Here is a 24728-nt window from a genome sequence, read left to right as displayed (position 1 = left end):
CGGCCGGGGAGGAGGAGGACCCCGTGGACCGGCCTCTCCCGCCTCTCTGCGGTGCGTCCTGTGGGTGTGTCCTGGTGCTCGAATCGAGGAGGGGCAGAGCGACCTGGAGGTGGGGTGGGGATGAGAGACCAGCTGGCAGAGTGCCGGGTCATCCTTCCCAGGAGCATGTCCGGGGGCCTGGAGACACCCCCGGAGCGCCCTGGCCCGTGCACGCCGCCCGGCCACTGCAGTCCGGGCAGTCTCGCGTCATGAATGTCCAGCCATGTCTCTGACACGTTCCTCTCCGGCCTGCGAGGCAACTGTCAGAAACGCCAGCCCGGCCGCCCAGCCCCATCCTCTGCCCAGCGGCCCAGCCCTCCCTCACCCACCTTCTGGGTCTCCGCTCGGCGCCCGTGGACGTGGGCCCAGGGGCTGCCCTGCTCTTCCGCGGGCATTTGCATTGCCTGCTCTCTGCTGCAGGCTCTTGCGTGCTGGAGGCTGCGGTGTCCGAAGCAACTCATGGTGGTCAGAAAATGTGACCTTGTCATCAGCGGCAGGAGGCAGGTGCTGCGTGCCACCTTGGGAGCCCAGGGGTGCCGCTGCAGGAGCTGCAGTGGGGCGAGGCCCATGGGCCAAGGGTCTGGGTCTGACCCCGGGGCCCCCATCCACGCCTCCTTCCCGCTGGGCGCTGTCTAGAACCCCTCCAGCCTCCATACCACGCGCACCGGCACTGCCTCTGCGGCCTTTCTCTGCCGTTGCCGGGGGGCTCAGCCCTTCTCCCCCGCCCACCATGGCTCATGTCTCTGAGACACAGGTCCTCTCTTCCTTGTTCGGAACAAACTGCGAGTCATCTCAGAGCATCAGCTGTCTGCCCCTTTCTTTACAGACCTGGAAGCGCTCGGGCAGACAGAGGGCCTAGAACCATGCCTGCGTTTTCGAGCGTCCCTCACGACCAGGTGCGGCCCCGCTAAGCCAGTAGGACTTCATGGTCTCCGTGTGTGCGCCCCTCACAGCTCAACCCCCTGCTGTGGGGCGGCTCACAGCCCAGAGCACAGCCGCCCCCTCCACGCCTACAGGAGTCTCTGCGGGCGCCTCCCTGGGCACCCGAGAGGAGACGGCCAGGGAGACCACGAGCGGCACTCCTCAGGCAGGGGACTCTCTCCCTCCCGTGCCCCCCCCCCGCCCTGCTGCTGTCTCTTCAGCTGAAGGCAGGCGTTAAGCCTGAGCCGCCCCCTTTTCCCTGGTGCGCCCCATCCTCATGAGGAACTCACTTTCAACCGCTGCGTTTCTCTTGTTAACTTGTCTTTTATGGGGGCCACAGCTTATCGTGGAGGGGGAATTACTTCCCCTCCACTGCAGGTGGCACTCGGAGGTGGTGCCTTTGGGGGGAATTAGGTCCTGGGAGCAGTGCCCTGTGAACGGGGTTAGTGCTGTGTTAGGAGGGCCGGGCAGCAGCCTTTGCCTGTAAGATGAGGCAGGAGCTATCTGTGAGCCAGGAAGACGGCTCTCACCCGAACCCCTGGCTGGTACCCTGAGCTGGAATCCCAGCCTGCAGAACCGTCAGAAATAATTTTTGTTGTTGATAAGCCACCAGTCTGTGCAGGTTTGTTGCAGCTGCCCTGCCTAAGACACGGATGTAAGCAGCCACAGGCATTTTCCAAGATGTGTTCTTTTCTGCAGGAGCACACGAATCCTCATGTGTGCACACTTGCACACACACCCCTCAGCTGCTTGTAGACCATCTCAGCGTCACCTTTGCTGTGAAGCCTTCCCTGATTGCCTGCAGGAGCCATGATCATTCTGGCTCTCTGCTTCCACAATTCCCGTTTCCAACCATGAAGGGACCCTTGCCCCTGTCATATTTGGTCATGCAGGAGTCTGGCTGCCCCATTTGAGCAGTCCTCTGTCTTATTAGTCTGCACAGAGTCAGCACACTACTCGCGTGTGCCCCATTTGAGCAGTGCTCTGTCGTATTAGTCTGCACAGAGTCAGCACACTACTCGCGTGTGCTCATGGCCCAGAAACTGGGTGAATGAGGAGTGCAGGACAGGTAAAGCTTTTGAAATTGTGGTTTGTCTTTTCAGCAAAGAGCTCTATTTTCATCTGCTTATTTCTCAGCTAAAGGGGTTTGCGCATCAGAGAGGCTACGATTACTTCTCCAAGGTCATCTGACTTCCCTGCATCTCAGCTTCATCATAGCAGGTGGGCTAGAGGGCCCTTCTCTGAATCAGCAAGTAAGTGGACAGCAGCGGGGAAATGACCAGAGACATTAAGTTCTACACAAAGTCAGTTTTCCTAAAATCGTGCTGTGGTCTCCTGGCTGGATTATATTGAGGAGGAAAGTAACACAAGGAGAGGTGGACATTCAACATCTCTGGTCATTTCCCCACTGCTGCCACTTACCTTGCGGATTCAGAGAAGGGCCTCCAACCCACCTGCTACGATGAAGCTGAGATGCAGGGAAATCAGATGACCTTGGAGAAGTCATCTTGGCCCTGACGTGTGATTCCGTGGAAAACAACCTGGACATCAGTCATCTGAACAGGAGCATTGGCAAGTCACCCAGATGAACACGGGGGTGGATTGTGGAGTTTATGGGCAAAGTAATGAAAGGGATTTCTTTCAGTAAATTTGAGTCAGCTTGGATGCCATGACCTTCTAGAACCTGTCAGGCCCAAGGGGAGCTTTTCCAAGGACTGCAACTTCAGTCTGTAAGTGGCTGTGCAGGTGTCTAAGACTGAGCGGTGCTAAAGGCACAGTAACACAAGAAGGCCGAGGTCTGGCCACCTTTCCCGAGGGCGGCTTGGTTTGGACCAGTGTTCAAAAGGAGTCGTGAAGTAAGGAAGAGGGAGGAACACAGCTGCCTTCGCTTGTCCAGGTTGTGGGTGGGGCTCAGAAGTGGCGGCCTCTTTGTGGGGGCCCAGGGGCTTTTCCTGAGGCTTGCCAACAAGCCACATGATTGACTTATATTTCCTGATAAGCAGAAAGAAGCAAGCAAGCAAATTTTTCCTAAGATGACTTTATTGCTATCTGGTCAAAGAAAGAGAAAATGTCACCTGTGCACACGCAGAATCCCCCACCCAAGCCTCTGAGCCTCTGCCCCTCCCTGTCTCCCCACCTCTGATGTCACCATTGCCGTGGGCACCCAAGAAGGTGGAAACAGGGAAAAGACCCGTCATGGAGGAGGGAGCCGCAGACAAATTGGATATTTAACAGATTTAGAATTCAGATTTTCAAGGGATTAGAGTTTAATGGGGGTGGGGTAAGGCCTTGTATCAGGCGCACAGAGAAAGGGGGCGCTGTGACAGGTGGGCGTTTCCCTGGGAAGCATGGGTCAGCGCCTTCTAAAGGAACACAGAGCAGCACTACCTTTCTGTGGCGTCCTGGACGGCAGTGACAGTGCAGCCCCAGGGAGGAGGAGCAAGCGAACACCAGGTAGAAGGCACAGTAAACCCCGGACTTCTGGGACACTCCCCAAAGCGGACAGGACTGATGGACACACGCCTGGGGCCATCACCCCCAGGTCACATCCCTGCCAGCCTAGGGGGTTTCAAGACGAGATGTGGCGAAAACATTTGGATCTTCAATCAAAATTACGCTGTCACCTTTCAACACAGGCACAGGCATTCTGTAGGGTAACTGACTATAGAGGCAGAGGTTCCGAGCAAGCCAGAGGTTTGTTTCAATGCTGCAGCAGCGCTTGCGAGCTCAGAGCGTCTCACGAGTGGTTTCTGTGCAGAAATGATTTTGAACATGAGAGCTAGTTATCCCCTGTAAATACTGGTCAACGACTGGACTCTTGACTCTGTGGGGAGAGGACTCGGGTTCGGACTGTGATCCTGTTTCTCCTCTCTCCAAGGACCCAGCCCTCACCCGGAGGCTTGTCTGTCTGTGCACCCGGGCCCCTGGGCTGGGAGGGGCTTCTGGCTGCTGCGTGGGGGTGAAGACTCCAACACAGCAAGGAAGACGGAGCTTCTGGGGAAGAGCAGCGGGGCGAGGAACACTGACTCTCTGAGAAAGAACGGGGTGGGCAGCCCAGGCAGCACGGCCCTTCCAGTGGGGAGCTGTGCACGTTTCTCCACAGGGAAGCGGAGGTGTCCAGCCTGCAGGGACAGAGGACGGTCCCTCCGAAGTCTTTTATTCCCCACCCCTCCCACCCTGTTTTCATCATCCCTGTTACTCTAAGTGCAGTAAGAATGGGAAGATTCCTATTTTTCAAGAAACCAACGCTAATTAAGGGTTAACAGTTCAAGACTGGAGTGGCTTGCTAGAGAAGCAGGTTGAAAGTGGCTAGACTGTGAGACCATCCCAGGCGGCATGTAAGGTGATAGCACCTGAGCGTGCATCCACGCTCAGATCCTCTGTGCCCCATGAACTCTGGACTTGGCCCCCACACCCCGCCTGCCCTGGCCCTGCTGGTGGTGAACCGCCGGGGGCAAGTCTCCAGGGCTCAGATTCCACCCGGCCCAGGCCACCTGGCGATGAGCAACAGGCATGCACCCTTCCGTCCCGAGGACTCGGAACCTGGGCAGAGGCCGGGCGTGGGCATGGAGACCTCAGGCCGGGCAGGAACAGGTGAGCACCCGGCAGACAGGCGCTGAGCGTGCACACACAGTCTCTTCTGAGCACATGCGGGAGCACACGCCTGACCTCCTCTCCTTCCTGTGCACACGCAGATGCACCTGCTCAAACACTACTACGGGCACAACCCCAGCCTGCCTTTCTCCTGCGAGAGTACACACACTGCGTGCTCCTGGAGTCCGCTCCTCCAAGTGCGCACATCTGCACACGCACACCCACACACCCACACAGACGCTTGACTCCTGGCCTCCGTGTGCACACTCTTGCATCTATCCCCTACCCCTGGCTGTGCACACATGCAAGTGTACACCCATCCCTGGCCCCCGTGTGTATACACACTCATCTGCACACCTTCCACCGTTTCCCAAGTGCCTGTGAAATGCATACACACCCCCAGCCCATGACCCCCAGGTGCATGCCCATCCACACACACCAGGCCTCTGCCCCCGTGCGCACAGGTGCACACACAGGAACGCGCACCGCCACCCCTGTGCCCCGTGTGCGCACATGTGCAAAGCACACATCCCTGACCCAGCTCCCCCGCGCGCGCACCGCCGAGCCCTGGACCAGGCCCTCCTCTCCATCCCCAGCCGGCGCGCGCGCACACGCGGGCGCGCGCACACACACGCGGGCGCGCGCCGGAGCAGCTCCCCTTCTCGGAGCGCGGGCCGCCGGGCGGGAGGAGGGTGGGGGAGGGGGAGGAGGAGGAGGAGGGAGCCGAAGGCGCGAAAAGGCGCGCAGGCGCGCTGCGGGAGCCGGGCCGCCGCCCACGTCACCGCGCCGCGCACGTCACGCCGCCCGACGCTCGCAGGGTGAGCCCCGCGCCCGGCGCCGCGGCAGGGCAGGGACCCCGGCCGAGCGCCGCCGGGACCGCCGCCCCCCGCCCGCCGCCCGCGGGTGCGCGCCCGCCGCCCGCGCCGCCCGCCCGCCAGGTGCGGCGGGCCGGGTCCCCGGGGGCGCGCGCCGGGCGCCGGACCCGCCGCCCCCGCCCCGCGCCGCGTGCGCCGCCGCGTCCCCGCGCGCCGGGGCCGCCGCCTGGGCGCCAGGTGACCCCCGGAGCGGGCGCGGGCCGGGGCCCGGGCGGGGCCTGCGGGCGGCTCCGGGCCGACCGGCGCGCGCGTCCGCGCCCGGCGGGGGTCGGGGCGGGGCGGGCCCGGGCGCGCGGGGCCGGGGTCCGAGGTCCGGGGCGCGGGCCCCACCTGCCCGCCGACTGCCGGCTGCGGCGCGCGCGGGGGCGCTCGCGGGAGGTGGGCGCGGCCTAGTGACAGGCCGGAGCCCGGGGCCCCGCAAGCCCACCTGTCAGAGTTACCGGTCGGCCGGTGGTCGCGGGAGGGCCGGGGGCGTCCACGGGCGGCGCGTGCGCGCGGGGCCGCTCCGGGTGGGGGCTCGGGCCGCGGTGCCAGGCTGGGCCACGCCGGGCCTTTGTGCGCCTCCGGGAGGCCGGCGGGCAGCCGGGTTGTGGACGCTTCCCGGCCTGAGATGACTTTAAAGTCCCCGGGCTGGGGGGCGTTTCTGGGCCGCGCCCCCCGAGACGGAGTGTGGGCTTGGAGAGGAAGGGACTCCTGCCGCTTAGATGGGTGGTGATGCTGAGGGCACGGTGGTGGTGCCAACTTCTCCTTTCAGCCTGGCTCATTCCTCCTCTCCTTCTTTTTGCCAGGAAAACCGTTTTTCTCTTCTGGAGGGTGACCATTACTAGCATCGCTTTCACGGATCTGGTAACATGGCCAAAGATGTGAGTAGTGTGTTTGCCGGCACCGCGTTCCCGGTCTGCTGTGCTGGACCGGTGTCTGCCGGCACCGCGTTCCCGGTCTGCTGTGCTGGACCGGTGTCTGCCGGCACCGCGTTCCCGGTCTGCTGTGCTGGACCGGTGTCTGCCGGCACCGCGTTCCCGGTCTGCTGTGCTGGACCGGTGTCTGCCGGCACCGCGTTCCCGGTCTGCTGTGCGGACCGCTGTCTGCCGGCACCGCGTTCCCGGTCTGCTGTGCTGGACCGCTGTCTGCCGGCACCGCGTTCTCGGTCTGCTGTGCTGGACCGGTGTCTGCCGGCACCGCCTTCCCGGTCACTACCCACCTTGTTTCAGAATGACCACACATAAACTGCGGGCGTGTCGGTGTTCAGACCTTTCAAGCAAAGAAACAAAGTAAAGGTGAGGAGGCGGGGACAACAGTGGCGCTGTGCGCAGCCTCAGCGACGCTGGCCTCTGCCTGGGCCACGCAGGCCTGAGCTGCAGCAAACTGCGTCTGGAGGCTGGTCACCGCCGCGTTCCTCGGTCTCTTGGAGGCTGGTTGACTGTAAATTGGCCGGGGCTCAGTGGGAGGACACCCTGCCCGCGGAGGCGCTGGGCTGGCAGAGCCTCCCTCAGCACCTGCTTTGTGTGCCTCCTGGGAAGTTAGTTCGGTTTCCAGCCATGAAAGTGCTCAGCACTGGACTTGGCAACTGTTTTTCTCAGAAAAAATGAAAAATTTAGTGATAAAAGGTGAACAATACTGCTTTGTCTACATTTGTCATGAAGCCATAGAATATAGTAAACTCTTTCGCTTTTTGCAAGAAATAGGCTTTTAGGCTTCCACGCAGAACTGACTTCCTGGGCCGTGGAGCTCCGTCCTACCCTTGGTGGCATCAGCCAAATTCCCCGAAACCCCAGCTCTGTCAGTGTTTCTCAGAACATGCTGTTTTGTGAATGTCAGGGAAGAGAGGCTGTTTACTTATTTACTCATCAGTTGCTCGGAGTTGGAAATACAGCCCAAGGCACAGCTTGAGGCACAGCGTGTCCGAATCTGTGGGGCCAGAATAGCACACTTGGAGCCCTTTCGTGGGGGTAAGCTTGGCATCCCGGGTGGCATGTCTGTGGTGAATGTCGTGACCTGTGTGTACCGTGGGGGTGACTTATCATCTCTGAGGGTCCATGGTCCCATCCGGTCCTCTGCTCTGTTGGCCCCAGAATGAAGGCCGGGTGGGGACCTGGCTTGCCTGCTTGGCTGTGTGAACCCCCGAGGGTTCTGACTCCTCCAAGGGGCCTGGAGGGTGTCAGGGCGGATGGTTGTCGCCCCACCGGGCTGCAGGAGAAGCGCTGCCCAGCGGCCTTGTCCTCGGTCCCTCCTGGAGACACAGCCTCATGGAGTGCAGGCGGCCTGGTGGTGGGTGGGGTGACACGGCGCACCTGCCGTGGGGTAGGGAGGTGCCTCTGGAGTAGGTGATACCGGCCTGAGAGTGGGGCGCAGGTGAGGTGGCTGCGCCTGTGCTGAACAGAGCTGTCCGGTGTGCTGGAGCCAGGTCTCAGTCATGCTGGTGGTCGGTGGACGGAGGCTTGGCCCCTCTCCTGCCGTCTGAGTCTAAGGCATGTGTGACGTTTGAGTCTGGGAATATGACTCTGTAGCCAGTGTTGACTGAGGTCACGGGGCCTCACTGTGGTCTGGGATGTAAGTTGAAGCCCCTCGAGGTGAAGTGGGTGGGCTGGGATGCCAGGGCACGGGGGTAGAGCTCTGGGGGTTCCGTGGGGGCTGTTGGGGCCTGGGGGGCTGGAATTGATGCTGGGGGTCCTAGTGGAGGAGGTTGAGGGGCTGGGGAGGAGCAGCGTTGGGCATCCCCGCGGGGCAGGCAGGTCTCCCCAGTGAGCTGGAGATGCTCCCCGCCCTGTTTCAGGCATTGGGCTCAGAACCCTGCACCTGCAAACCGCGGGCCCCCTGCTCCATCTGCCTCGCTAGGGGTGTGGGGTCTGCAGGAGCGGTGGCCGGCAGGTTGGGCCCGAGTCCAGGAAGAAGCGAGCTCTTCCCCTGAACCTAGAGGGTGAGGTGGGGGCCGTGCTTGGGCTCTGAGCCACAGCCTGTCCTGGGGCTTCTGTTTGTAGCACACACAGAGGTGTAAATCTCTGTTTACAAAGACACACTGACGCTGTCATTCGTTCCCTGTAATGCGGGACACAGCCCGATGCCTCAGGGTTCGCTACCCCGTCTCCTTTGGAAAGTGGGTCTCGGGTCTCGGCGCCATCCTTCACTCCCGGCCCCGTCGTTGCCCCCGGGCCCTCGGCCCTGGTTTGTGGGACTCACCTTGGAGCTTGGGGACAGTCTTTCTCATGCACGTGGGGTAGTTCCCGGAATCTTGCAGTGAGACCCCCAGGTCAGCGAGGCCTACAGGTGGGAGACTGTGGCATTGGGAGTGCCGTCCAGGGGAGCCTGTTCCCTCCCCTGTGGGAACCTGTCGCCCTGGTGAGTGAACATGTGGGTCGTTGGTTTTTGGTTTACGGAACTGGGTGTCTGCGGGTTTTATTTTGTGCCTCAGGTCTTGTGACAGGAAGCCCCAGGACAGTGTGCGGGACGCTCCTGGGGTGGAAATGCAGGCACGGATTTCCAACTGACAGTGGAAACTGTCACTCTCAGATACATCTCGCACCGAATGCTGCAGTCGTGTGACATACGGGGGACGGCATCTGACGTGTACTGAGCGTGTGTGTGTATGTGTGTGCAGCTGTGTGAGAGTGCAGATATGTGCTGAGTGTGTATATGTGTGCTGAGCATGTGTACATGTGAGCACGTGCATGTGTGTGCCGAGCGTGTGTACGTGTGCACGTGTGTGCTAAGTGTACCATATGTGTACGTGTGTGTGTAAATATGTGTGCCGAACGTGTGTGTCATGTGTGTGTGCTGTGTGTACATGTGTGTTGGGTGTGTACACGTGTGCTGAGTGTGTACACATGTGTGCACGCTGGGTGTGGGTGCATGTGTGCACATGTGTGTCAAGCATGTGTGTACCCAAGCGTGTTGGGTATGTGCACGTATGCTGGGTGTGTGTGCATGTGATTACTGCGTACACGCATGTGTATGTATGCGTGCTGAGCATGTGTGTTCACAGTTGTGCTGGGTGTCTGTGCACGTGTGCTGGGTGTGTGTGCGTGTGATTACTGCATACATGTGTGTGTGTGTGCTGAGCATGTGTGTTCACATGTGTGCTGGTTGTGTGTGCACGTATGCTGGGTGTGTGTGCATGTGATTACTGCGTACACATGTGTGTGTGTGTGTGTGTGTGTGCCGAGCATGTGTGTTCACAGTTGTGCTGGGTGTGTGTGCATGTGATTACTGCGTACACGCGTGTATGTGTGTGTGCCGAGCATGTGTGTTCACATGTGTGCTGGGTGTGTGTGCGTGTGATTACTGCGTACACGTGTGTGTGTGTGTGTGTGTGTGCCGAGCATGTGTGTTCACATGTGTGCTGGGTGTGTGTGCATGTGGTGCCCACGTGCCCCTGCCTGGGCTGTCCCCCTTTCTAGTCTGTGGCCCCATGAGCGACTGGGAACCCTTGGTCTCTGGAAGACTGTGGTTATAAAGGGTCTGCATAGTGGCTCTAGTTGTTCTGGAATTGGACAGAGGGCCATCAGGGAGCCCACAACAGACCCCAACTCTCAGGGAAGGAGGGTACAGGGCTGCGTCCCCCCGGGAGGACCCATCCCCGTCCTCATCCAGTGTCACGCAGGTCTGTAATGAGCAGGGGCGGTCGCTGTGTGGAGTCACAGGCCTGCTTCTGCACAGATACTCCAGGGCCCTCGCATGCCTCCCTCTCCCTTGGCTGTGGGAGCCGGGGTGGCCTCATGCTGGCGGGAGAGCCTGGCTCAGCCCCGAGCTGGCCTGTGAGTCGTGGTCGTGGCTGCTCTGTGGTTGCACACGGTGTTCCGGGTTCCTGGTGACATCCCTGGATTATGCTGTCGAGGGCAGGAAACCCAGAGAAACTGCGCTGAGCCTGAGCTCCCGAGTCTGGTTTAGTGAGCTTGTCTAAAAGCACACGTCCTTCATGTCACTTTCCAGTGGCCGGGGCAGCAGGTACCTGCTTGGTCCCCAGGCGTCACTGGGCTGAGCCGGCCAGGTGCTGAGCGGCCCTTTCCTTCTCGCCCGAGGTCCGACCGAGAGCATCCAGCCTGCTCCGCTGAGCACCGAGGCAGCGCTGCTGTGCTTGTTCTTATGACCAGTTTTCGTGTTTGAGTTAACCTTTCCACACGAGATAAAATCGGAGAAACTCTAAGACGGTGTGAACAGCAGAAAGTCACGGCTTAGTTACGAGCGTGGCCCTGGGGTGTCCGGCGTGTCGCACCTGGTGCTGCCCGCATCCTGACCGTCGGGCACCGCCCAGCCCCGTCCCTGGGCTGAGGGCGTCCCCAGGGCCCGGGGGACCCAGCCTGGCGCAGTGTGACCCCGGGGGCTGTTCTCCGCACACAGTCACCTTGTTGAAGTTGTTCTCTCTGCTGTTGAATGAGTCTCGCTTTTCCCCAGCATAGAATGAGCGGACGGCTCTTGCTCAGATGCCAGGCCTGGCTCCTTTCTCTGCGGTTTCATGCTGTTAGGCGGGACTGGGCTGGGGGCACAGCTCTGGGGTCACTCCTGGAGTGAGGGCCAGGCCTCTGGGGGTGGTGCTGCCTCGGCCCAGGCGGAGGGGGGACTCCCCCGGGCCTCTCTGTCAGACAGCTGCCCGCTGCCCAGCGTCTGTCGGCACTGAGGGCCTGGCGGGAGCCAGGTGCTGTGGCGCCTCGGCCATGGCCCATCCCAGCTCTGAGCTGATGCGCTGTGTGTGGTTCTGAGGGTCCAGTTTGAAGCTGGTCTCTCAGCCTCTGTTGTTTGTGCTCAGGACTTTGTCTGTCAGTGTCCTGTTTTCCCAGGATTAAGTTTTAAAGGGGATTCTGGTTTGACGTAGTGAACCCCGTCCATCCGCTGGGCTCTCAAACACAGCGCCTCCAACACCCGTGTCCCGGGTCCTGTCCGCCAGGCACGTGCTGCCAGGGGCCTGGGCCAGGGCCGGGCCGGGGAGCAGCGCTGGACAGACCTCGGGGTGCCTCTGCCTGCGGACCAGGGACACAGGCCAGCCGCCTAGGCCTCCCTGCCCCAGAGACAGGAGAGCCAGCCCCTCAGGCTGACCTCCTGGGCCTCCCTGCCCTGGAGACAGGAGAGCCAGCCCCTCAGGCTGACCTCCTGGGCCTCCCTGCCCCAGAGACAGGAGAGCCAACCCCTTAGTCCTGGCCTCCTGGGCCTCCCTGCTTTGCTGACAGGTGCAGGCATGCTGGTCCCTCATGAGTATCCTGCCGCGGATGCACCACTGGGGCCTGCCGACGCGTCCCCTCCTCAGCGGGGAGTTTTCTGTGCTGGTTAAAAGTGTCCCACCAGCAGCTTTTCCGTCTCAGACTTCAGGGTTTCCATTTAGTGAAACTTCCACAAGGAGCAAACGTGAGCTACTTAAACAGTTCAAGGAGCATTTCTTGTGGTTGTAAACGTGATGTGAGTTGTACCTGAATTAGAAAACCCAGGAAAGTGAGAGAAAGCAGAGTGGTCTGCCGGCCCGTGTCTGAGAGGAATTGCTGGGAGCCTGTGTCGTCCCTCTTGGGGTGGACATGGTCACCTGTGGTGAAGGCATGTCTCCCGCGTGTGGGCGCCCCGAGCTGCCCGCCCCACCTGCTTCGTGGCCCTGCACTGCCACTGCTCCAGAGTTGCTCGTTTTTTCTACTACCTCATCTTTAGCAGCTGTGTGTTTATTTGACCTGTTGGGGAATCATAGGTGGTCAGTTAGGAAAAGTGAGCTAAGACGGGAAATAATAAAAAATGAGACCTTCTCCCTAAGCTCATCTTGCAAAACTGAAGCGCATGTGTGTGCCCGGGCCCCTGGGACAGAGCACAAGCCCTTTCTTGGTGAGCGGGTCCGCCCATGTGCGTTTCTTGCATAAACTGTGGCCCGCAATGCCAGCTATGATTTCTGTAGAGTGGAGGACATTTGAAGACCCTGTTTGTGACATTTAGATTGTTTGCAGTTTTCCCCAGGCTTTCAGTAACAGATAGAAGCGGTGTGAGTGGGTGTTTAGGAGTGAAACTGTTGAGTGGTGGCCTGAGGCGCCAGTCACGTGAGAGTCCCGAAAGGGGGGTTAACTTGCCACATCGCCTCCGCTGTGTCCCCCACGGCCAGGCCAGAGCCGAGGGATCTGGTGGTTCTAGTTGAATCTCACGTTGGCACAAGTGCAGAGTGATAACCCACTCTGGGTTCTCAGTGGAGCAACCCCACAGGACACGCGTGGACACCGCATAGGCGTGCACTGCGCCTGAGACACACTCAGACGACTTCCCCAGACGGGCGTGCCGGTCACACCTGCTTCCACCCATCCTAACGCCCCGTTTTCAGCACCACATTTGATGATAACTTAAAAACCCACAAAGTCGCGCCTTCTGACGTTGGAAGTTTCAAGTTGGTTTCAGTTTTAGTTTGCATCTTCGGTTTGGGGGCTGGGCGTGTCTCTCTGTGGATTGAATGTCCTCCCCCGGCTGTGTCCTCCCTCAGGCAGTGGCTTCCTCTTGATTTGCACCCCAGGAATTAAGGACGTTCCCGTGACCTTTGTCACCCTTCAGCCCGAGGGGCAGGTGCACCATCCTTTCGGTCTAACCCCCGAGCGCACGCCTGAATTCACGGTCTAACCCCCGAGCGCACGCCTGAATTCACAGCTGGGCATTGCGAGCAGGTGGCCTCTAGGTGTCTGCGCCCCCACCTGTCCCTCCGTCCTGGTTCGGCAAGGCCGAGGTCCGGCTAGGTCCATGCCGCCCCGCCACGCCCGGCCCTGTGCTTCCTGGGGTTAGGCTCAAGGACCAGGCAGGGGTCTTCTCTCTCTGTTGTCTCATTTGCTTTTCAGAAAGATCAGGGTGTGAGTGAACGTGTCTTGTGCTAAACCGACCGTCTAAGTCGGGCCAGAGCTCTGGAGCTGAACCCCCACTCGTGGGCCAGGTCGCAGTGCAGGAGGGCGCCCACCCCATCCTCTCTGCGCCCCCAGCCCCCAGCCCTGGCTGCTGTGTCGGCGCACCCATGGGTGGTGGGGCGGGGCCTCGAGGGCCGAGGCCTGCTGCGCTGGGGGCTGCGGCGGGGGCGGGGGGGGGTGTGGTGTGGTCTCTCCCGGGGTCAGGGACACCCACGTGTCCGGTGCTCTGATCGAGCCAGGGCTCCCCAAGGGGCAGTGGCTGGGCACGGCTGGGGAGCATGGTCCGTCCTGGGGTCGGGGCACCCACGTGTCCGGTGCTCTGATCGAGCCAGGGCTCCCCAAGGGGCGGTGGCTGGGCACGGCTGGGGAGCATGGTCCGTCCTGGGGTCAGGGGCACCCGCGTGTCCGGTGCTCTGATCGAGCCAGAGCTCCCCAAGGGGCGGTGGCTGGGCACGGCTGGGGAGCATGGTCCGTCCTGGGGTCAGGAGCACCCGCATGTCCGGTGCTCTGATCGAGCCAGGGCTCCCCAAGAGGCGGTGGCTGGGCACGGCTGGGGAGCATGGTCCATCCCGGGGTAGGGGCACCCGCGTGTCTGGTGCTGTAATCAAGCCAGAGCCCTGTGCCCGAGCCAAAGCGCCCGTCTGCTCCCCAGGGGTACCCCGCGGTGCCCCTCCCGCTCCCCTTCAGACGTGACTGATGAAAGGACGTGCAGTTCAGTGATAAGAGCAGTATCGCATTGTCCCAAGGGCCGAGCTTAAACTCAGAAGCAGTTGTTTTCCCGCGGGGTTACCTGCACGCCCAGCCGGCAGCTCAGCTGACGCCACCTCACTGTGTTGTTGTCCCCGCAGGCCGGTCTAATTGAAGCCAACGGGGAACTCAAGGTCTTCATAGACCAGAACCTCAGTCCTGGGAAAGGTAAGGGCGCCCAACTCGACCTGTCCCCTGCCGTGTGTCTTGGTGTCCCTGACGCCCCGGGGGCCCAGGCTCAGCGGCCACATCTACCTGGCTTGGAAGTCTTTGCGTTTGTGTAGAGCCAGGGCAAGTGGAAGCGTGCGAGGACGTGAGCACAGCATGGGGCACGTGCTTTCCTCCTGCCCCAGGGCAGCCCCGCGCACCATGCTGGGACCCCCGGCATGTGAGAGTGGTGGGGGCTCTGCGTGCACGGTTGTGTCTGGAGTGAGTGGTGGATGCGTGCCCACTGCTGCGTCCCTGGGGCTGGAAGGTGTCTGTCCCTTGGCTGTGTGTCCAGGTGTCTGACTGTGGGGGGCAGTGTCCTCACGATCGCTCCTTCTGGGTAGGAACGTGCTGCAGCAGGAGGAGAAGCCTGTGAGTCTGTGCCCGTCTGCAGACACACAGGGAGGGGTCCAGGTGCGCTCAGTTCTAACTGAATTTCTCTGAGAATCAGAGCTGTGAGCGCCAGGTCTTGTGGTCCCACCAGAACATTCTGTCGGGGGGCAGGCAGCCCACGGGGTTCAGGCAGGTTGAGGGCAGCCGGGGTACAGTGGAGCCCTGAGCTCTACACGCGAGGGCCTGGTATGTGCCGGGGCCAGTGGTCAGGAGAGGGTGGTGTGGGCACAGCCCCCAGGGTGGGGAGTCAGGCTCAGCCAAGGTGCCTGCAGCCACCTGTGGGTCTGACGTGGTCCAGGGCAGGAGGGCTGCCCAAGTGGTGGTCAGCCGGTGCAGGCACCTTGAGCCTGGACACAGGGCCGCTGTGACATTGCCTCTTGCATTGCAGGTGTGGTGTCCTTGGTTGCCGTCCACCCCTCCACAGTGAACTCGCTCGGGAAGCAGCTCCTGCCAAAGACCTTTGGACAGTCCAACGTCAACATCGCTCAGCAAGTGGTAAGGCCAGGAGGCTTGCTGTCCGAGGCCATGGTCTCAGGGGCGCTGGGCCAGTGCTGGGCACCCCCCAGCTCGGGGCTGCCTGCCTGCAGCTTCCCAGCCGCTCCTGCCTCTGCCTTCGCGGGGTCTGCTGGGGCGGTGCATGCTCTTGGGCGGGCCGGCTGCTCTTTGGCCAGGGCTTGTTGCCAGGACTTGAGGCTGGCATCTGGGCCAACCTCTCATGGGTTTGGGGCTCTGCGGATGCAGGCCGTGGCTTCTCTGGCCTTCCTGGCTGACGGGAGGGGTCAGACTCCTGGGGCCTTGCCCGGCACTCCCCCAGGAGCCCCCACCAGCTCCTGCCCACGGTCTCGGCGGCCTCTTCCTGACGTGACCCATGGCCGTAAGGGGCTGGGCATTTACGGCCCACCCGCACCTGCGGCCTGGCCCCCGGCACTCAGCCCCACCGTGACGGTGACCACCTTGGCTCAGCAGCTCTGCTGTGACGCTCCAAGTCCATAGTACACGGAGACCTGGGCCTTCCTGGAACATCACAGATACTCAATAAACGTCTTTCTGATGGAAGTTATAATTCACATTATTTTATAGGTACTGTGTGTTTTGTTGTAGCAGAGTCAAGGCTGGGATTAGCTCGGTGAGCGTAGGAATGGTTCTGTCGTTGTTTCTAGTTTAAATAGTGGGGTGCAGGAGTGACACGGAGATTTCTGTCGGTGCCCTCCCGACCTTCAGCTCCTCAGCAGACGCTCCCCCGTGGCTTCTCAGAGCCAGCTTAGGGCCGAGCTAGTCAGATGGCAGGATCTTCCCTGCTTCCCGGTACCTCTCCAGCTGCACAGACAGAGGCTGAGTGCAGAGAGCTGGGGGTTCTCGCAGGAGGGAGGTCGATGGAGAGCAGTGGAAATCGGGGTGTGAGGGTGGAATGAGCACCCACAGGGGCCCTCTGTGAGGCTGAGGTGCCACCTGTGGGCACGTGGTGCCCTGCCCACCCCTGTGTCCCATGTCGTCCAGGAAGGCCACCTTGGGAGCGGGCAGCCGGTGGGCGCCTGCTCTCCCTGCAGAGCAGCTGTGGCTGAGGGGGAGCGTCCTTGGGCAGGCGGGGAGCAGGCGCTGTTGGTGGGGCAGGGACTGAGGCCAGGGGTCGGCAGCAGCCTGGCCGTGGGCGGGGACGCCGTCCCGAGCCTGTTCTGAGGGCTGGAGGGATGGCTCTCGAGGGGATGAGCTGTGACCCGGGGCCCCTTCAGCACTCACTTGCAAGGCCTGGGCTCTGGGGACTTGGCCTCCCACCCTGGTTCACTGTCTGGGGCATGTGTGCTGTTTGATCACTTTCTGGACACGCGTTGCTTGATTTCATGTCTCTTGAATGAGAGTGGAATACTGATGATGCTTTGACTACTGGGAACGTAGATCGAGACTGGAATTCAGCTGAGCTGTTTTCCTTTCCGTGGTTTGTGGATCGTTGATATTCATAGGTGACCTGGGCTTAGGGATAATTTGCAAAGTGCCAGGTCAGCTGTGTCAGGGCTGTGGCAGGTAGCCCTTATCCTGCTAAGCAGCAGACTAGTGGGAGCATCCAGCTTAAAATAGCACAGACATGGCTCGCTCTCCACCCCCAGCGCTGGGGGCCTGGGGCTCCCACGCCGGTCACCGGGAAGCGCTGCTTCCGAGTGGTTTCCGGGCTCAGCCACGAGTCTCTGGGAAGCTGAGCTCATGCTTGGCTGGACGAGGCAGTGTGTGCACGTCCCCTTGAACATGGGGCTGGAGTCCCGAGTCCGTGGGGCCACGGGTCAGGGCTTTTGGGCAGGGCGTCTGTTCCCGGGCAGTGGGTGCCTGCCTCCACCCCGGTGGCACTGCCTGCCACCCCCACCCTGTGCTGGCCGGGGTGCCCAGGGCTCCCTTCATGGGTGGGTGGGTGCTGGGGTCACCGCAGTGAGCCCTGCTGGCTCTGGGTTCCTTTTCATTTTCGGGGCTCATTGGTGCCCCAGTGAAGCGGTCTCATCTCTGTCCGGGTCATGGGGGAAGGAGGTGAAAGTGGAGCGTGCGGGTCTCTCGGGTCGTCTCCAGCCGCCCGTGTGCAGCAGGTGCGTGATGGTAGCTGGGGCTCCGGGGGCTCTCAGGACCCTCCTCCAGCCTCTGGTTAATGCCGCTCAGCGGCGGCCGTAGGTAACGAAGTGATGAGGTGGCAGCGTCGTGTGTGGGAGATTCTGACTGTTCTGAATTGTCTCTTTTGACTGTAGGTAATTGGTACGCCTCAGAGACCTGCAGCGCCAAACACTATCGTGGTAGGAAGCCCACACACCCCTAACACTCACTTTGTCTCCCAGAACCAGCCTTCAGACCCCTCACCTTGGTCTGCCGGGTGAGCACTTGCCTAGAACTCCCCCCACCCAGCTTCTGCGTGCGCGTGGGCACTAGCGCGCCGGAGGAGCGGACAGTGGCCCTATGTGGCCTCGAGAGGCCAGGCTGCGAGCAGCCACCCTAAGTTCTGGGGGGGTGGCTCCACTGAGGGGGTGGGCTCTGGCTTCTAAGTGCATTGTCCATGCTGGAAAGTACCGTTTGTGGAACCCCAGGAAACGGGCGGGTCTCCCAGCCTCTCTTCTTGCTGCTCACCATGGCTGTGGGCAGCCCTGTGCCGCAGTCACGCTGTCGCCTTGATCCTTTCCTCCAAAAGCAAAGTAACGTGAGACAGTTATACTCAGAGGTCAGCTGTGTGACTCTCCTTAAAGACAAAAAGCTACTGGTTCTAAAGCAAAAACCATCAGTCCCGGAAACCCCTCAGTGGGGAACCTGGGCGGCCCTTCCCCTGATGTGGCGACTTAGAAGGTCAGGTGTTGGGTCTCCCTCCCGGCTGCCACATGGCCTTGTCTCAGCCAGACCGCGTTTGCCCCAAATTCTGAAATTCACAGCAAAACTTCCATAGCTCCTCACGTCCGACGACATTTGATTAAGAAACACCGTTTACTGTCTGGACATCCATCCAATATGTCCTGGGTCCGGCCCTGCTTTTCCCTAGAGTTGAAGAAACGTGTGGGGCGTGGCCATGTGGAAGTTTGTTCTGCGGCCTTTCAAGGAGGGGGGGCCCCTGGACGGGGGATGGAGCCAGGCTCCCATCCCTGCTCTGTTGGGTGCGGCCCACAGGGGCCCCAGGTGACATGAGCCGGCCCCCAGGCGCGGGTGTGGCCGGCCTGCGCTGCGAGCTGAGGCGGCGGCCACTCCATGCTGTCCCCACAGGAAACGCAGCCGGAAAGGAGAGAAGAACGGGAAGGGGCTGCGGCACTTCTCCATGAAGGTGTGCGAGAAGGTGCAGCGCAAGGGGACCACGTCCTACAACGAGGTGGCCGACGAGCTGGTGGCCGAGTTCAGCGCGGCCGACAGCCACATCCTGCCCAGTGAGTCGGTGAGTGTGCTGTGCAGGCCGCCCGCTGCCTCCCGCGGGCCCAGAGGCGGCCCCGGGACCCTGGAGAGGCCACCCACCGCCTCCTGTGGGTGCGGAGGCGGCCCCAGAACCCTCGGGAAGGACATTTCCTGACCCGCTGGTGCTGGGAAGCCGTCGCGTCCCTGCGGCATCTGCTTGCTCCCGTGGGCCGTGCGGGGCCACCCTGGGCGGGGGGTGGGCAGCGTGTGGCCTCGGGTGTGTCCAGGGTCCGGTGCTCACGTGCTGCCTTGAACGTGGTCCTGGGCCATCTGGAACCCCCGCGTCTCTGCCAGGCCTACGATCAGAAGAACATCCGGAGGCGCGTGTATGACGCGCTGAACGTGCTCATGGCGATGAACATCATCTCCAAGGAGAAGAAGGAGATCAAGTGGATCGGCCTGCCCACCAACTCCGCCCAGGAGTGCCAGAGCCTGGAGGTACCCGGCCGCCTCCCAGGGGTGCTGGGCGGGCCCGGGTTGCCGGGTGGGCCTGAGGTGCTGGGCACAGCCATGCTGCCCCCAGTGGTGGCCCGGGGCTGGAGGCTGATGGCCCGGGGCGGGTATACTCTGCATCTTGGCCTGTGGGGTTTTAAAGAATATTGTGTCCACGCCCAGAGGAGGGGAAGCCTGGCGGAGGCGGTGCAGTCCTGAGACGGAGGAGCCGCCCACGCGCCTGGCAGCAGCTGCCTCGTCTGGACCCCTGGCCCCCGTCAGGCTCAGGGATCGTGTCTTTGGTGACCGTGTGTTGCCTTGGATTTTAAAATATGCTTCAGAAACGAACCGTGATGATTTTGCTTTGGTGTTTGGTCTTTGAAGGTGGAGAGACAGAGAAGGCTGGAAAGAATAAAACAGAAACAGTCGCAGCTTCAGGAGCTTATCCTGCAGGTAAGGGGCTCCTGCCAGGGAGGCTGCTTGGTGGTGCGGGTGCCAGCGAGCTCGTGGTCTGTCCTCCAGGCATTTGGTTCTGGGCGTGTTTTCTCTGGCCGGCGGCTCCCTGGGCAGCCACTCTGACCTCGCTGGGGACCAGCCTTTCTGGTGTTGGCTGGGGCCGGGTAGGGCCATCACGTATGCCCAGGGAGAGACTAGCTGTTCAGTGGCCGCGGGTATGAGCGTGCGCCAACTGTGCATCTTCTTAGCAAATCGCCTTCAAGAACCTGGTGCAGAGGAACCGCCGGGTGGAGCAGCAGGCCAGCCGGCCGCCCCCACCCAACTCGGTCATCCACTTGCCTTTCATCATCGTGAACACCAGCAAGAAGACGGTGATCGACTGCAGCATCTCCAATGACAAGTAGGCCGTGAGGGAGGGGCTCTGGCCGGCGGCCCCCAGGGAGGTGACCGGCGGGTTTCCTCCCCGGCCTGTGCGGCCCCCTGGACAGGAGGGCGGTGGGGCCGTGAGGACTGCTGTCAGGACGGCAGGCGGCACTGCGGGGGCGTCGCCGCCTCCGATGGGTGGGTTGTGTGCCTGGCCAGGTTTGGCGCCTCAGGGCCCCAAGCCAGGCGTCTGCTCCGTCCTGGAGCTGGTGCTTTTCTGACGGCGACCATCGCGTCCAGGTTTGAGTACCTGTTCAATTTCGACAACACGTTTGAGATCCATGACGACATCGAGGTGCTGAAGCGCATGGGCATGGCCTGCGGGCTGGAGTCCGGGAGCTGCTCCCCCGGGGACCTGAGGGTGGCCAGGAGCTTGGTGCCGAAGGCGCTGGAGCCCTACGTGACAGGTCAGCGGCCTGGGGGCGCCCGCCTACCGGGAAGCAGAAGCGAGGGGGCGGGGCCAAGGGCAGGCGGGGGCGGGGCTGGGGGAGCGCACAGGGCGTGGGTGGTGCGGGGGGCGGGGCCGAGGGGCCCGGGGCGCGCGGGGCGGGGGTGGTGTGGGGGGTTCCTACTGTAGGGGCCTCAGCTGAGCAGGGTTCCTGGCGTCTGCCCTGCCTTCCGCCCTCCCTGGCCAAGTCGGGGGTCCTGGCCGGGGAGGGGGCGGTGTTGTGGTGAGAGGAGAGGCGGCCCTGTACCCGTCTGGTGTGGGTTCCCTTGCGAGTGCCGTGTTGGATGTCCTGGGGGCTCCCAAGCCCTGCAGGACTTCCGTGAAGCGTCTCCTGCCCGCCGACCCCTGACGCCAGCAGCTGCCTCGCTGACCCCTGATGCCCACCTGTTCTTGGAGATGTGGTCGGCCCGGGAGGAGGGGCAGGTTGCGCCCAGGAGCAGGGGGTCGGGCGGGGTTCCACCGGGAGGAGGTCTCCCCTTGGCCCTTCCGCCTCCTGGAGGCAGTGTCCCTTCCCGGCCTCCAGCGTGGGCACGGGGAGGCACCAGGGAGGCCAGCCCGGAGCCATCGGCCCTGTCTCAGAGTCCTGTGGCCTTTGCTTTGTGAGATTTGCCTCGTTTTCTTCTTTTTCGCAGAAATGGCCCAGGGATCCCTCGGCGGTGTCTTTGTAGCGTCAGCAGTGTCCACCTCTAACGGCACGCGGCTGTCTGCCAGGTAACTGCGTCCCCGGGAGCCGCGTGGCCATCCTCCCCCACAGGAGGCCTGGGTCTCGTGTGAGCCACCTCCGACCTGCTCGCAGCGGGGCTCCCTGCACACGGACACCCCAGGGTCTCCCAGAGCTCGTGCTTTGGGCAGAGAAGCTGTTTCTCCTGATGAGATTTTACCCCCAAAGATCAGTAGCGGTACATGGATTTTATTTTCTGTTAAAGTAACTCAGTGCCGTGGCAGCAAAACCACCTGAATTGCGTGGCTGGCAGCGTGAGTGCCAGGCTGTTTCTCCATATATTTTTTTTCCCTTTTCTTTTCACACACTTGAAGTCACAATGTACATGTAGTATTGTTCGTTGCTTTTTCGTATTTTACCGTTTCTTGCGTGCGTTCCTCTGTGTGTTGAAGGGACTTTGATGATTTCAGTCAGTCTGTTTGAGCTGTGACCTCATAGGCCCCCGGAGCAGGCCCGGGGCAGTCCTCGGCGTTTCTCCTGGTTTTTAAAGATGAGTGTAAGGTGATTTCAGCGTGAGTGTGGACGGAGCAGAGGTCTCATCTGGTATCGTGTTGTGCCTCGTGTGTGTTTATCTCAATTCTGAACGGCAAAGAGCGTCACCTTCATATGCGTGAAGTCAGCAGCGTGCAGGCCCAACAAACCCGGATCGGCTAGTGAACCCTGCAGTGCGCGTGCCACGTGGCCTCCGCGTGACCCCAGCTCAGCCTCAGTGCGCCCGGGGGTGGGGTGGGCTCCCTGTGAGGGTCCCAGTGCCCAGCCCCTCACGGGGTGCCTGCACCTGGTTGCGTTTTGACAGAGGTTGGTTTGGTTTTAAATTCTGAATCTGCCACTGTGCATGGCCCAGTATGTAAAATCTGATCACTGGTTATTCTGGGAGGTGGAATTTGGGTATTTTCTAAACTTTGCTCTTTAAGAAATTCTTTCTATTAATGAACCTTCGGGCTCTTGTCAGTGTTTTTAACAAGATGAAAGCCAGTACTGTTTCAGAAGAAAAGCTGACCCTGGGGCCCTGGTTTACTGAGCCGCCCTTTCTGGTCGTGCATTCAGGGGTTCCTGGCTGCAGTCAGCTGCAGCTTCAGCCTGTTTTCCACCCTTTCCGACGTGGTCTCTAGATGGGGGTTTCCCAGGCATGGGGTTACTTTGTTAGAGAGCATGATATGTCCTAGTTTTGTTGGGCAGCATCAGTGAACACCAGTAAAAGGTATTAAGACACATGCGTGTGGTTTTCTTAAAAGGAAAAAGTGCTGAGTGTTGGAAAACCTTGTGCACACCTGTGAATGCACACACGTGTGTCACGTGCCCCTCTCCTTTCCTCCCCGGAGGTCGTGGCGAGCACCACGGGGCTTTGGGGGAGGGTCTCGGGGTCTCAGTTGGTGCGCTGGGGCTTGGGTTCCTGGCGCGGTGAGAAGCAAAGTCCGCCAGGGCCGCTTGCTCTGTCGTGCTGGGCAAGGGTGACCGTGAGCTCAGCCTGGGAGAGGCAGGTTCCGTGTCGCCCGGCGTGCGGCCCCTGACGGCCCTGTCCTTGCAGCGACCTGGCCAACGGCGCAGACGGGGCGCTGGCCACGAGTTCCAGCGGGTCACAGTACAGCGGGTCCCGGGTGGAGACGCCAGTGTCCTGCGTCGGTGAGGATGACGAGGACGATGAGGACTTCAACGAGAACGAGGAGGAGGACTGAGTCGGCCGCCTACGCCAGGAGCACCGGGGAGAGGCCTCCATGCCGCCGCCTCCTCCCGGAAGAGCTCGCCGACCCGGCTTCCGGGCGCTTCTGACAGCCGCTCGCCGTGCTCAGGCTCCCAGCGAGCCGACTGTGTTTGACACCGACGCACGACCTCTACTCTTTAGGATTTTGTGTTTTCGTTTGCTGTTTTTTAAATTCAGAGTTCATTTCGCCCCCTCACAGTTTGCCGAGTTTGCTGGAGAAGTTGTGCTGCCTCCATGCCACCCGGCGGGCCCAGCGCAGCGCCCGGGGGGCCACCGTGGGCCCGGCAACGCCCAGCTCTGCTTCTCGACGTTTTATTATGACTTTGTTTCCCTTAAATTATATTGACTGCGTGACTCCATTGGGTTTACACTTTGGTTTTGCTCTGTGTTGCAGCAAATGGATTGCAAGGTCCCTTTTTGTTTTTGTTTGTTTTGTTTGGTAAAAGTTTACTGCCATGCTGGTGCAGCTATGGAAACTGAAGCTTGGAAGGGTTTGTTGCTTATGGTAAAATTTGCCTGATTTCTTACAGGCAGCGTTTGGAAACTTTTTATTATATAGTTGTTTACATACTTATAAGTCTATCATTTAAAGACATGTACTGAAACAAATGTTGTATTTGTTTCGTAAGCATCTTCCTGTAATCTATTATAAAGTTGAAATTAAATATAGAGAATGTTTTAACAGTTTTTTAACTCAAAATTTGTCAATCATTTTTAATAGTTCTTTTTTTATAAAAAGAAAAAAATTTCAGGACAGGCACTAGTCTCTTTTAAAATTTATTCACCAAGAACCATTAACTGCACAGTTGCTGTTAGCTGCCTGTTCTAAAATAATAGTCTTTTTATTGGAACACAAATAAACTTTTCTGTAATATTTTGTGGAATAAAGAGACTTTAATTGTTTGACTTGTTTAACTTGGCACTGTTAGTTTTTATTAATAAAGTGCGCATGGGCATTTTAAGCAAGCCGTGTGTCCCTGTGATTCGGGATGCCCTCTGGAGCTCATTCTACCACCACCAGGCCCTTTTCTGCAGGGAGGAGTAGGTGCAGGCCCCGCGGCAGATATAGGACGCATCGCAGCCCCAGCCTCTCCTGCACTGCCCTGGGGCCGGGCAAGGAAGGTGGTCCCGAGGACATGGCCGAAATGGTGCCTCCTCTCTGTGGCTGGTGGTGGGGAGAATGTCTGTTCCTTGTCTTGTTTTTGGAAGAACCATACTCATCACCTTGGGGCTTCCCAGGTGGCCCAGTGGTAAAGAATCCACCTTCAATGCAGGAGACATGGGTTCTGTCCATGGGTCAGGAAGATCCTCTGGAGGAGGAAATGGCAACCTACTCCAGTATGCTTGCCTGGAGAATTCCGTAGACAGAGGAGCCTGGTGGGCTGCAGTCCATGTGGCTGCAAAAAGTCAGACATGACCTGAATATAATCAGTCCTGAATATTCATTGGAAGGACTGATGCTGAAGCTGATGCTCCAGTACTTTGGCCACCTGATGCGAAGAACTGACTCATTGTAAAGACCCTGATGCTGGGAAAGATTGTAGGGGGAGGAGAAGGGGACAATAGAGGATGAGATGGTTGGATGGCATCACCGACTCAATGGACATGGGTTTGAGTAGGCTCCGGGAGCTGGTGATGGACAGGGAGGCCTGGCGTGCTGCATGCAGTCCATGGGGTCAGAGAGTCAGACATGACTGAGCAACTGGACTGAACTGAACTGAGACACAACCTAGAATATGTAAATATTACCACTACCTTTAACGTTTGAATCCTTATGAAACATGACCTTTGCAGACACATCCCCAAAAGTTCAAAAGTGTGGGGAAGCCAGGGTGGAAGGACGGCGGTGATGCCCTCGCAGGTGATGGGCCCGCAGTAAGATGACCAGGCGGTGATGCCCTCGCAGGTGATGGGCCCGCAGTAAGATGACCAGGCGGTGATGCCCTCGCAAGTGAGGGGCCTGCAGTAAGATGACCAGGCGGTGATGCCCTCGCAGGTGATGGGCCCGCAGTAAGATGACCAGGCGGTG

The 24728-nt window shown here is 60.3% G+C and overlaps 1 protein-coding gene across 3 annotated transcripts; it reads left to right on the top strand.

Moving 5' to 3' along the window:
• The first annotated feature begins 5315 nt into the window (after positions 1-5315).
• TFDP1 (transcription factor Dp-1) lies at positions 5316-23670 on the top strand. 3 transcript variants are annotated; one of them, XM_055426754.2, is made up of 12 exons: positions 5316-5372; positions 6218-6292; positions 14119-14185; positions 15006-15112; positions 17341-17462; positions 18335-18500; positions 18812-18955; positions 19334-19402; positions 19654-19805; positions 20069-20235; positions 20909-20987; positions 22526-23670. In XM_055426754.2, the coding sequence occupies exons 2-12, from the start codon at positions 6281-6283 to the stop codon at positions 22671-22673; spliced, it is 1233 nt and encodes a 410-aa protein (XP_055282729.1). In that variant the 5' UTR covers positions 5316-5372; positions 6218-6280; the 3' UTR covers positions 22674-23670. The 3 variants fall into 3 exon arrangements, with proteins under 3 accessions (XP_055282729.1, XP_088698686.1, XP_055282730.1); XM_088842560.1 differs by lacking the exon at positions 5316-5372 and adding an exon at positions 5470-5492; XM_055426755.2 differs by lacking the exon at positions 5316-5372 and adding an exon at positions 5483-5606.
• Positions 23671-24728: the final 1058 nt, after the last annotated feature.

This window comes from Moschus berezovskii, chromosome 13 (genome assembly GCF_049115385.1).
Source record: "Moschus berezovskii isolate FMDL1 chromosome 13, NW_MosBer_1.0, whole genome shotgun sequence".
In the NCBI taxonomy this organism is placed as follows: Eukaryota; Metazoa; Chordata; class Mammalia; order Artiodactyla; family Moschidae; genus Moschus; species Moschus berezovskii.
The sequence above is the reverse complement of the archived record's forward strand: the minus strand, read 5'-3'. Positions and strand labels throughout refer to the sequence as shown.